The sequence below is a fragment of the Oncorhynchus keta genome, chromosome 21, assembly GCF_023373465.1.
Source record: "Oncorhynchus keta strain PuntledgeMale-10-30-2019 chromosome 21, Oket_V2, whole genome shotgun sequence".
Lineage (NCBI taxonomy): Eukaryota > Metazoa > Chordata > Actinopteri > Salmoniformes > Salmonidae > Oncorhynchus > Oncorhynchus keta.
This window is the reverse complement of record NC_068441.1, coordinates 3216962-3230479: the sequence shown is the minus strand read 5'-3', so window position 1 is coordinate 3230479 and position 13518 is coordinate 3216962. Positions and strand designations below refer to the sequence as shown.

General features: G+C 43.4%; 1 protein-coding gene across 1 annotated transcript in view; it reads right to left on the bottom strand.

The window, feature by feature from the left end:
* Positions 1-13518, bottom strand: part of LOC118399947 (metabotropic glutamate receptor 4-like) — a 236878-nt gene that overhangs the window by 31340 nt on the left and 192020 nt on the right. Inside the window, exons 7-8 of the mRNA XM_035796185.2 lie at positions 7293-7429; positions 5391-6326 (exon numbers count right to left, since the gene is read on the bottom strand). Coding sequence (XP_035652078.1) covers positions 5391-6326; positions 7293-7429 — 1073 coding nt within the window. The remainder of the gene's footprint in view (positions 1-5390; positions 6327-7292; positions 7430-13518) is intronic.

Sequence of the window (13518 nt, the reverse complement as noted above, 5' to 3'; positions counted from 1 at the left end):
GAAAATCAAGAAGTTTCCGTGTACTGCAGCCCAGTATTGTTGATTGTGGGCGGCATTATCCTGAATATTTTAGCTCGAAAAAGAGAATCTTTAAGAACAAATAGCACAGTAATTCAACACTAAATCGCATGTCTTCTCATCATACCGCCGAGGCATATTTTACGCTACATTCAAAGTTCCCTATGTGTGCATGTATATAATATGACAAGCTACTGTCGTGCGCGTTAAGACGATAGAGAAAGCGGAGAGAGCAGTAGAAGGGAAGTCTTAGCTCAGTCACGCCACTGTATTCTCCCTCTCACCTACAGTAACAGAGATCTAGCCTCCTGGCAGTGGTGGCCCTCCTCCTCCCGAAGAATTCAAAGTTCTCGCCACAATTGTGTCTGCCCCTTTCCAAGGGGAAAAAAACGAATGAATGAATGTTTAATGTGAATTGGGAGAAGAAAAGCCACCTCTTATCTTAAGCCTCTATAAGAGAACTTGTTCCAGGATTTCAAATTGAATTAGAAGAGCTGGGTTTCTGCAGGATTGTGAGGAGAAACAAGAAGTAGGGCACCTACTGTTTTGTGATTCAAAGCCACACTAGCTAATGGATTACCTCATCTAGGAAAAGCGTACGCTAAGTCTACTTCACGATTCTCTTTTATCTTTCAAGGCAGAAGATGGACAGCTGGAAGACAGTAGTTATTGATATCCATTGCGGTTTGCTACTGATTACAGGAGATAAGCAATGTTCAGGTCAATACCTGTTATTCAGTACATATGGAGCGTTTTGCAGTTTGTGTTAGTTTACCTTGTTCTTATTAATTTAGTGATGAACGATCCTTTAAAGGCTGATCCATATGCCAGTATTTATGCACCATTATTAACACAATGTGACGGTAGCAGACAGGATTTAGAAGCGCTTAAGCAAAAACAGCATAATCTTCTTGTAAAAAGTGGTTTTCCCTTTTGATCCCTGCACTTATGTTTCTGTTCTTCAGGTGAGTATGCATTGTGTTAACACCATAACAGGTCATACTGATAAAGGAAGTTGACTGATACACACAGTCAATCTAGCTCAGTAAGGGCTTCATTAAGTTAGCACACAATGGACATTTAGCACAGTGACTGAGTGCATCTAACTCGCAATGGTCCTATGCAATACACGGTGATGCACTGCGGAAGAATACACACATGTTGAATGCAGTTCATAAGTGATAGTCAGTCTTACAAGATATACATTTTAGCCATGTACAAAGCTGAGTAGAGATCCCAGCAGAATATACTCTGTTTTTTTTCTGCTTCTGCAGTCTAGTGGGAAGACGGTGGTGATGATGACATTATAGTATAGCTCTTTAGACCCCCCTTTCTGTTGTTTTACTCCAGCACCACCGATGGTGTCATCCCTGCCAGTGCAAGGCATTCACTAGCCTCTCGCTCCCGAGTAAATAACCAGTGCTCGTGACAGCTACTTGAGGCCCCATGCTTTGTCTATCTGCCAAAAAGATTTGCTTCCACCTACTCATTTTAACCGTTGTTTTTATCCCAAGGCTGTGGAGCCCAATAGTACACTGTACTTTAGCTATGGTTATGTGCTAAAAACTCAACATCCACACTGTAAACCCCAAGGCATTTTTAACTCAAATACTTCTGGTTAGTTGAAAGTCAATGAAAAGTGATTAGGCCTATTACTTACAATTTTAATGTGGTACTGAATCAAAACTAAATGAGAAGTCACATCAACTACATTTAAAAAAAAGTTATGATAACAAATGTACTTTTTAAAATTTTATATGATTGTTTTTAATATCTGTGTTTTTGCATTTACATTGAGGGATTGATTGATTAATCTTATGCGACACAAAGATAAATAACATGCATTTTTGTAAACTAATCCAGTCATTTTGTTTGATTTTTTGGCACCCGTTACGAAAATGGTTGTTCCAGTTTAAATGGCTTAGGTAGTCTCCTCACACTGTTCCTAATCCTGGCAGTCATTTTGAATGCAGGTTGCGGGTGAATAAAACACTTCAGCTGTTAGATAGCTTAACTCTGGCGGGATTGTAATAGGATTTCCACATCACTCTGTAAACCAGCATAATGTGACTTGCAATGTAAGTTTGCAACCTTCTGGTAAATTTCCAAGGTTTCCCAGAAATCCCGGGTGGAAGATTCCTGGAAGTTCTTCTACCAGGATTTTTTTGAAAATCTGGGAATTTTGGGAAAGTTAACGGAATTTTGCAAGCCTATTTGCAGGCCTTGTAAACCATGAGCTTCAGGTCACTGTATTACATTCAACACACCTGGTCTTCCAGGTCGGTTAAATCAAAAACATGAAGTGCCTTCGGTACTCAAGGACCAGGGTTGCCTACCCCTGCTCTACAGGGTCACAGTGACTCCATCAGTTTGAGTAATGACTACAAAATCACAAAAACTACACTCAGATATATTAACTGCAACAGGTTTCCTCAAAAGTTTTAATTAATGACAGCACATTGGGGTTTACAGTGCATCCATTTCTCCCAGTGTCCCCATCTGATCTCTACATCCCAGCAGACCTGGGGTTCAAACAGTATTTGGTTTCTTTCTAATTCTTATGCTGCACTTGATTCAGCTTGGTTGTCACAACAGAACCAATGGAATGGTCCAAAAAAGTGCAAACCCCGCCCATCTTGGCACTCCATTCCAGGCAGGCTTAATCGAATGCTTGAAAGTTTTTGAATGAAAACCAATACAATTTCCACTAGGTGTGAATCCCAGTGTTCAGTGGATTTGCCATTCACCAGGCCAGAATCATTGATTTGACACAATGACACGAGTGTGAGCTCTGTGCTTGTGTAAACAGCTCAACGGTCACTAATACACTGTGGCACGTGGCTGTCACATACGCATGAGTCACGGAATAACAAGCAGGCTACTTACTGTATGCAAAGGGCCTGAAGAGTTTATAGGAATTATCTTCAAATCCTGTGCATGAAAAATAGGACATTTCTTCAGATCAAAACTTCTAATATTTAAGTAATTAATGGCTTAGCAGTTTTATATTGATACTAACCTCCCCAATGTAATTATATCTCAGATATACTGTAATCACAGAATTATACAATCCTCTGCTTGTAATTCAAGTCTTCATAAAACCAAGACTGCAGGGGAGATTAAAACTTAATGATTACAAAATGAAAATCGGTGCTCTGACACAGAGTATAACAGACAAATTCACCATCCCTTAGCCTACAGTTTCCGCACCCCTTTGCAGAAGTCGAATTAACATAATGGAAACAATCTGTCAATCTGTCTGTTTAAGCCAAATATATCTGTTTTGCATATGGGCTGCATCTCAATCCACTGCATCAAGCGATTATCACCCTTCTGCATCTGCGGTGACAGGCAGTGGTGGGAAAAGTACCCAATTGTCATACTTGAGTAAAAGTAAAGATACCTTAACAGATAATGACTCAAGTAAAAGTGAAAGTCACCCAGTAAAATACTACTTGAGTAAAAGTCTAAATGTATTTGGTTATAAATATACTTAAGTATCAAAAGTAAATGTAATTGCTAAAATATAATTAAGTATCAAAAGTAAAAAATAATTTCAAATTCCTTACCGGTCCAAATTTTAGAACAACTACTCAATTCAAGGGTTTTTTCATTATTTTTTACTATTTTTTAAAATTTTTGAATAAATGTGAAGACATCAAAACTATGAAATCAAATATATATGGAATCATGTAGTAACCAAAAAAGTGTTAAACAAATCAAAACATATTTTATATTTGAGATTCTTCAAATAGCCACCATTTGCCTTGATGACAGCTTTGCACGCTCTTGGCATTGTCTCAACCAGTGTCACCTTTATTTGGGCTGCAATTTCTGAGGCTGTTAACTCTAATGAACTTATCTTCTGCAGCAGAGGGAACTCTGGGTCTTCCATTCCTGTGGCGGTCCTCATAAGGGCCAGTTTCATCACAGCGCTTGATGGTTTTTACGACTGCACTTTAAGAAAATATCAAGGTTATTGAAATGTTCCGTATTGACTGACCTTCATGTCTTAAAGTATGTAATTTCTCTTTGCTTATTTGAGCTGTTCTTGCCATAACACGGACTTGGTCTTTTACCAAATAGGGCTATCTTCTGTATACCACCCCAGCCTTGTCACAACACAACTGAATGTCTCAAACTCATGAAGAAGGAAATAAATTCTACAAGTGAACTTTTAACAAGGCACACCTGTTAATTGAAATGCATTCCAGGTGACTACCTAATGAAGCTGGTTGAGAGACTGCCAAGAGTGTGCAAAGATGTCATCAAGGCAAAGGGTGGCTACTTTGAAGAATCTCAAATATAAAATATATTTTGATTTGTTTTAACACTTTTTGGGTAACTACATGATTCTATATGTGCTATTTCATAGTTTTGTTGCCTTCACTATTATTCTACAGTGTAGAAAATAGTACAAATAAAGTAGGTGTGTTCAAACTTGACTGGTGCTGTAAATGGAATTAGTTTAAGACCAAAAATAAGGAGATAAATACATGTAAAAATACATGTATAGTTTCCTGATACATAAGTGAAATAATCTGCCTGTAAACAATTGTTGGAAAAATGACTTGTGCCATGCACGAAGTAGATGTCCTAAATGACATGACAAAACTATAGTTTTACTAACAATAACTAACAATAACAATAACTACTAACAATACATATGTGGACTGGTTGAAAAATGAGTTTTAATGACTCCAACCTAAGTGTATGTAAACTTCCGACTTCAACCGTATGTGTAAATGTATTTTGCAACGCTCGTGTACACAATGCATGCTCGAGTGGCGCAGTGGTCTTAGGCACTGCATCTCAGTGCTAGAGGCGTCACCACAGACACCCTGGTTTGATTCCAGGCTGTATCACAACCGGCCGTGATTGTCCGATAGGGCAGCGCACAACTGGCCCAGCTTCGTCCGGGTTTGGCGGGTGTAGGCCGTCATTGTAAATAAGAATTTGTCCTTAACTGACCTGGTTTTTAAAAAATGCAGGAAAGGGAAAAGGGAGATACCTAGTCAGTGTGGTCAGCATGTTCGACTCTAGAGAGAAGCTCTGCCAGAAAAGACTCATGCATACCATAGCATAATGCTTTTTTTTCATCCAGTCATGTCCACCGACCTACACTGACTCCCCAGCACACTCCTTCCATAAACGAACAATGGTGTAAAGGCCTCTCTATAAACAAAACATTATAAAAAAGCATTTTATTTCAACCAAGACAAAAGACAGAGAGAGTGTGTGAGAGAGAGACACAGAGAGAGAGAGAGAGAGGGACCCAGTCTGTATAATCCTCTTTGTCCTATGCCATCCTTTTGGATATCAACAAGTGCAAAAACAAACAGACCAGAAAAAAAACACACCTCTGAGCTTACCTTCTCTGTGGACTGGGAGGTACCAAAGAAGATGGGGATGAAGGCCAGCCAGATGATACAGGTGGTGTACATGGTGAAGCCGATGGGCTTGGCCTCGTTGAAGGCCTCCGGCACGCCTCGAGTCTTGATGGCGTACACTGTGCAGGTGACCATTAGCAGCATGCTGTAGCCGAGCAGGCAAATCAGAGAAAGGTCAGAGATGTCACATTTGAGCACGCCACGGGCCATGTCCGGATTGGCCATGCGCTGGTCCTCGTAGTCGATGATGGCCTGAGACGGGTCCACGCCAAACCAGATACACACCCCCAGTAGCTGCACCGAAGTCAGGCTGAAGGTGATGACCAGCTGGGAGGCTGGGGAGATGAACCTGGGGGCACTCACCGACATGGATCCCTGCTCGAAGATGCGGTAGATGCGGTTAGTCTTGGTGAGCAGGGCTGCGTAGCTGATACTCATCCCCAGACCCAGGAAGATCCGTCTGAGGGAGCAGATGCCCACGTCAGGGGCAGATATCATGAGAAAAGTGGTGGCGTAGCACATGAAGATACCCGTCAGTAGAACGTAGCTGAGCTCGCGACCTGACGCCTTGACGATGGGCGTGTCATTGTAGCGGATAAAGGTGACCACCACAAACAGAGTGGCCATGATGCCCACCACGGAGATGAGGACAGGTATGACGGCCCAGGGGGAACTCCATTCCAGCTTGACAATGGGGATGGGACGGCAGGCCGTGTGGTTCTCGTTGGGACGCAGGTCAAAGCGGCACATCTTGCAGCTGTAGGTGTCTGCCTGGTACTGGTAGCCGTCGCAGCGCTCGCAGTGCCAGCAGCAAGGGATGCCCTTCACTATTTTCTTGCGCTCTCCGGCCTGGCAGGGGTGGCTGCAGATGGAGTAAGGGATCTGACGACCTCCACCTGGCCAGTGCATTGCTCGGATCTGATTGAGATGGAGAGGAGAGGAGGGGTACAGTCAAACACTTCTCAAATAACTAACACTATAACCCACACACAGTCTCTTCTTGTTTAATGAAAATTGCCACTGGCATGCGGTTCGTTTTGGGGATTCTCCTCTCCCAAACTCTATTTGCCTTTTTTGTAACAGTATATTTAGTGTCATGTTATTCACTTTTTTGTTAAATTCATAGGCGGCAAACTCATCCCCAAATGTGTATTTCATTAACAGATATACGAATCCTAATTGACTAAAATATCCTTAGGAAAGAGAATTGGTGCACACTACAGTAGGTGCCCAGGACTAGAATATACAACACCATTCCATTCATTCTGTGTTCACAGCATTGAAAGAGGTACAGACCCAGATCAACTCCATAGAAACCATGTCAACTCCATAGAAACTAGGTCAACTCCATAGAAACCAGGTCAACTCCATAGAAACCTGCTTATTTTTTTATTTCTATCTTTCTTAGCCCAAGGCCATCTCTTCTTATTCCATTTAAGCATAATGTGCGGGGCCGGCTTCATGTAATGCATTGTTATAGCTTTGTTACCCCCATGTGTCCACAATTGCACACTATTGTTTCCCTAAGACAGTGGATGGTGTCTGAAGTCACTATACCAATGTATCGGTTTTTAAGCTCTTACTGCTTTCTTTTCATTTCAGTCTTTGTTGTTAATCACTAAAGCACCCTCTGGATGTTTTCAACTTTTAAGATGTGTGCACAAAGCCAGTAGCAAATGGATCAAGAGGAATTACTGAGCCAAGGAAGCGCTGCAGTAGAACCAACAGATGACAACAGCCAATCATAGCTGTGTCAGGAGGAGAGCCACTGACACACATGGTGAAACCCATGAAGGTAATGTGGAGGGGACGAGTATGATAATATATCTAAAGTACAGCATCTGCAGCATCTGCAGTATGAACTATAAAAAAACAAGTGCTTACATTCAGATAGAGCTGGTCGGTCCAGTGCCCGATGATTTTGTACTCAGCTGTTTGGTTTCTGATCTGGTACTGGTAAATCTCATAGCGACCAGGGGCGTCTCCATTCCCATTGAAAAGCACTGGGTTGCCAGCAATACCTGAGGGACAAAGGAGAGAGTCAATTAATTATTCAACAAAAAAAACATGTGTTTTCTTGCTTAATTTTGTATTGTAATTGTCATAGGATCAGTGTGTGGAATGTGCAAATGTTTGCGGCTGACCAAAAGAAACTGTGTTGAAATGCAATTTCTCAATTCAAGAAAGTGTGAAATGTAGCTTGTGGGGTGAGGAGAGAATAAGTGGCTGATTTTAAATTCTCTCTTTGCTCTGTTCTGTCTGGAGGCATCTGCCTTAGTCAAATCACATTTGCAGTCACTCCATTGATTTCAAAATGGTTCTTCCATACTCTATTCTAAGTAAGAACTTTGTGTGTGGGGATTATGTTTCGACTGACGTTAACTGCACTGTGTTACTGTCTGGTGTTATCGCACCCTGCAATATTTTGGTGGTGTTGAGTTTGAGTTTATTTTATTTTTACAGGGACAGTGCACATTAATCAACGTTTCAGTAAAATTGCCGGTTTTAGCCAGCCGGCTCATTTTCAACTGCAGTCCCTGGGCAGGTTGTTAGAAACAATTACAATACAGACAATCAATGAGCAGTGAGTACACGCAGAGCAACATAGGACAAGCAAGACGTAGCATAAAGACAGAGCAACATAGTACAAAAAGCAACAAGACAAGATATTGTTCCAATATGTTTTGGTATGAGAGATGTAGTAATCATATGTCATATGACTTAGCAGCCAAAAGGAGCCCCCCTACAAAACAAACTATCAAATCAAACCCAGCTTCATTTGTACAGCACATTTCAGACATGGAATGCAACACAATGTTCTTCACAGGCAAAAAAGAAAGAAAAAAAAAATATATATATATATATATATATTTACTACACACCATATAAGAGGATAAAAATAAATAAAAAAACTGAACGACTAAAAGGACCCTAAGGAAATCAAAGCTAAAAAGGTGTGTTTAAAAAAAATTGTCCACAGTTTAGGCCCCCCTCAGGTTCTCTGGCAGGCTATTCCAAAGGCTGGGGGTGCATGGTAACTGAAGGCTGCCTCTCCATGCCTCTTGGTCCTGGGCTCTTGGGACAGTTAAAAGGCCAGTGCCAGAGGACCTGAGGGACCTATTGGGTACATAACTTAAAAGCAGTCGGACATGTATTGGGTTGCACAATCGTGGATAGATTTAAAAACCAATAGAAGAATCTTAAAATGAATTCTAAAACTCACAGGCAGCCAGTGCAGCGACGTTAAAACCAGTGTAATGTGTGCTCTCTGTCTGGTCTTGGTCAGTACCTGGGCTGCAGCATTCTGTATGTTTTGCAGTTGACCAATGGCTTTCTTGGGTAGACCAGTCAGGAGAGCATTACAGTAGTCAAGCCTGATTGTAATAAAAGGATTGATGAGACTCTCTGCGTCAGCCTGAGAGAGAAATGGACGCACCTTGGAAATGTTCCTCAGGTGGTAAAAGGCTATTTTGGTCACATTCCTAATGTGTGACTAAAAATTGAGTTCAGCATCTAAAATAACACCTCGTTTTTTTATCTTTATTGCAATTAAATTCAAATTCTCTCTCTGTGCTTTTGCTGCAACAATAAGAACCTCCGTCTTGTCTTGATTTAGCTGGAGGAAGTTGTGAGCCATCCAGGTTCTTAAATCACTAATAGAATCGAATAATTCATCCGTGGTCATTTATCCTCTGGTGACTCTCTCTTCTCCCTTACCTCACCTCGCTCATCAACTCATCCCTGACCGCTGGCTACGTCCCTTCCGTCTTCAAGAGAGCGAGAGTTGCACCCCTTCTGAAAAAACCTACACTCGATCCCTCCGATGTCAACAACTACAGACCAGTATCCCTTCTTTCTTTTCTCTCCAAAACTCTTGAACGTGCCGTCCTTGGCCAGCTCTCCCGCTATCTCTCTCAGAATGACCTTCTTGATCCAAATCAGTCAGGTTTCAAGACTAGTCATTCAACTGAGACTGCTCTTCTCTGTATCACGGAGGCGCTCCGCACTGCTAAAGCTAACTCTCTCTCCTCTGCTCTCATCCTTCTAGACCTATCGGCTGCCTTCGATACTGTGAACCATCAGATCCTCCTCTCCACCCTCTCCGAGTTGGGCATCTCCGGCGCGGCCCACGCTTGGATTGCGTCCTATCTGACAGGTCGCTCCTACCAGGTGGCGTGGCGAGAATCTGTCTCCTCACCACGCGCTCTCACCACTGGTGTCCCCAGGGCTCTGTTCTAGGCCCTCTCCTATTCTCGCTATACACCAAGTCACTTGGCTCTGTCATAACCTCACATGGTCTCTCCTATCATTGCTATGCAGACGACACACAATTAATCTTCTCCTTTCCCCCTTCTGATGACCAGGTGGCGAATCGCATCTCTGCATGTCTGGCAGACATATCAGTGTGGATGACGGATCACCACCTCAAGCTGAACCTCGGCAAGACGGAGCTGCTCTTCCTCCCGGGGAAGGACTGCCCGTTCCATGATCTCGCCATCACGGTTGACAACTCCATTGTGTCCTCCTCCCAGAGCGCTAAGAACCTTGGCATGATCCTGGACAACACCCTGTCGTTCTCAACTAACATCAAGGCGGTGGCCCGTTCCTGTAGGTTCATGCTCTACAACATCCGCAGAGTACGACCCTGCCTCACACAGGAAGCGGCGCAGGTCCTAATCCAGGCACTTGTCATCTCCCCGTCTGGATTACTGCAACTCGCTGTTGGCTGGGCTCCCTGCCTGTGCCATTAAACCCCTACAACTCATCCAGAACGCCGCAGCCCGTCTGGTGTTCAACCTTCCCAAGTTCCCTCACGTCACCCCGCTCCTCCGCTCTCTCCACTGGCTTCCAGTTGAAGCTCGCATCCGCTACAAGACCATGGTGCTTGCCTACGGAGCTGTGAGGGGAACGGCACCTCAGTACCTCCAGGCTCTGATCAGGCCCTACACCCAAACAATGGCACTGCGTTCATCCACCTCTGGCCTGCTCGCCTCCCTACCACTGAGGAAGTACAGTTCCCGCTCAGCCCAGTCAAAACTGTTCGCTGCTCTGGCTCCCCAATGGTGGAACACACTCCCTCACGACGCCAGGACAGCGGAGTCAATCACCACCTTCCGGAGACACCTGAAACCCCACCTCTTTAAGGAATACCTAGGATAGGATAAAGTAATCCTTCTCACCCCCCTTAAAAGATTTAGATGCACTATTGTAAAGTGGCTGTTCCACTGGATGTCATAAGGTGAATGCACCAATTTGTAAGTCGCTCTGGATAAGAGCGTCTGCTAAATGACTTAAATGTAATGTAATGTAATGTAATGTATATATTAGATAGCTGTTTTATGATATTATAAATATATTTGTTATTTAATTAGGATCTCCATTTGTTGTTGAAAAGCAGCAGCTACTCTTCCTGTGTTCCACACAAAACATGAAACATAATACAGAATGACATAACACAGAACATCATTAGACAAAATATGACATTTTAAATATTAAACATTGAAACCACACAACCACATTTCTGTTCCTGAGATACTCCTTTATGATAACAAAACTACACAACATTTATTTCCCTAAGATGCCCCTTGAATATATTAAGTATAGCATCACTGCTGAGAATACAGAGGAGTAACTTTCCCTCCAAAACTCAAGTATGAACACGCAGCAGCAAACCGCCATCTACTGATAAAAGGCATAAGGCGGCTGGCATTTCTCTTGTCATGCCCAAGCTTATCATTACGTCTCCCCAAGCACAATCGGCGTTCCATTTTACGAACAAGGGGAAAAGCGTGGATGATCGCGGCGGTTTGGGTTTCTGCTGATGACTGTTTTTTTTTGTTTTTTTTATTAGCGTAGGGCGGAAAACGTATACAGCAGCCTAATCCACATCTCGATGAGTCAGCCGCTCTGGATTAAGGCACTATTGTGTACTCAGCCGTGCCTCAGTGACAATGCAGCCCACATCTCACAGTTATAGGAACAGATGAGAGGGATTAGAACAGATTTTATGTTTGAACGAGATATGTTTATACAAGCACTCTCCCATAACTGAAGTGTTGATCTGCATTTGTATCCAGTAGTTCAATCATAGTATTTGTCCGTAGAAAAATGAAAACTAAGGCATATAGTCCTAGATGGAACTGTGTATTAAGGGGCTTGTTGAGGCTTTGAGGCCGTAGCCCATGCCATGCCACTGGGTCCCATGCTGTCACTGTGAGAGGAAAATTGATCTTGACCTCCCCATTGGTCCTTTCAGACACTAATGCAGCACCACAGTCTGCCATTGCAGATGTAATTACATTTAACAGTTTATAGTCTTTTAGTGCTCCATTCTGAGGTTGGCCCAAAGCTTATTGTCATCTCTTAGCCAAGCTGTTCTCAAAAAGGACTGTAAATGTTCATTGTATGCCTTCTAGTATGCATGGCCTCATATCTGTATGAGCTTTAGCCAACTCCTCTGACTAGCGTTGTCATGCAGGCATGTTGTTGTCATGCAATCTTGTCATACGTGGTATGACAACAATAGCCAGAGAAGCTGGCTAAAGCTCATGCCGATTTAGGGGACAGGTCAGTGGCGACCCGTCATTCAGGTTCAGGTGGGGCAGAGGGTTTTTTGAGCACCACATGTTTTGCATTTCATTTTGGCATTCATTCGTGTCACATATCAGTTTGCATACAACATCGTGAGCATCCTGACCGATTGCATCACTGCCTAGTATGGCAATTGCTCTGCCTCCGACCGCAAGGCAATTCAGAGGGTAGTGTGTACGGCCCAGTACATCACTGGGGCAAAGCTGCCTGCCATTCAGGACCTCTACACCAGGCGGTGTCAGAGGAAGGCCCCAGCTACCCTAGTCATAGACTGTTCTCTCTACTACCGCATGGCAATCGGTACCGGAGTGCCAAGTCTAGGACAAAAAGTCTTCTCAACAGTTTTTACCCCCAAGCCGTAATACTCAAGACCTTTTGCATTGTGTGCCCCACCCAACCCCTCTTTTACGCTGCTGCTACTCTCTGTTTATCATATATGCATAGTCACTTTAACTATACATTCATGTACATACTAGATCATTTGGCCCAACTAACCAGTGCTTCCGCACATTGGCTAACATGGTTATCTGCATTGTGTCCCACCACCCGCCAACCCCTTTTTTTTTACGCTACTGTTACTCTCTGTTCATCATATATACTGTACATAGTCACTTTAACCATACCCACATGTACATACTACCTCAATAAGCCTGACTAACCGGTGTCTGTACATAACCTTGCTTCTCTTATTGTCTTTTTACTGCTGTTTTATTTTTTTACTTACCTACCCACACACACACACACACACACACTTTTTTTTCTCTCCGCACTATTGGTTAGAGCCTGTAAGTAAGCATTTCACTGTAAGGTCTACACTTGTTGTATTTGGCGCAAGTGACAAATAAACTTTGATTTGATTTGATGTGTAAATAATTGTATGAACATAACAAGATTGAACAACTCTTCGCTGGCCATGGCAGAACACTGACATTCTTGTCTTGCAGGAAATCACGCACAGAACAAGCAGTATGGCTGGTGGCATTGTCATGCTGGAGGGTCATGTCAGGATGAGCCTGCAGGAAGGGTACCACATGAGGGAGGAAGATGTCTTCCCTGTAACGCACAGCGTTGATTGCCTGCAATGACAACAAGCTCAGTCCGATGATGCTGTGACACACCGCCCAAGACCATGACGGACCCTCCACCTCCAAAACGATCCCGCTCCAGAGTACAGGCCTCGGTGTAACGCTCATTCTTTCGACGATAAACGCGAATCCGACCGTCACCCCTGCCTGGTGAGACAAAACCACGACTCGTCAGAGAAGAGCACTTTTAGCCAATCCTGTCTGGAGGACCTGCCTTACAACAGGCCTCCATGCCCTCAGTCCAGCCTCTGTCAGCCTATTGCAGACAGTCTGAGCACTGATGGAGGGACTGTGCGTTCCTAGTGTAACTCGGGCAGTTCTTGTTGCCATCCTGTACCTGTCTCACAGGTGTGATGTTCGGATGTACCGATCCTGTGCAGGTGTTGTTTCACGTTGTCTGCCACGATTAGCTGTCCGTCCTTTCTCCCTGTAGC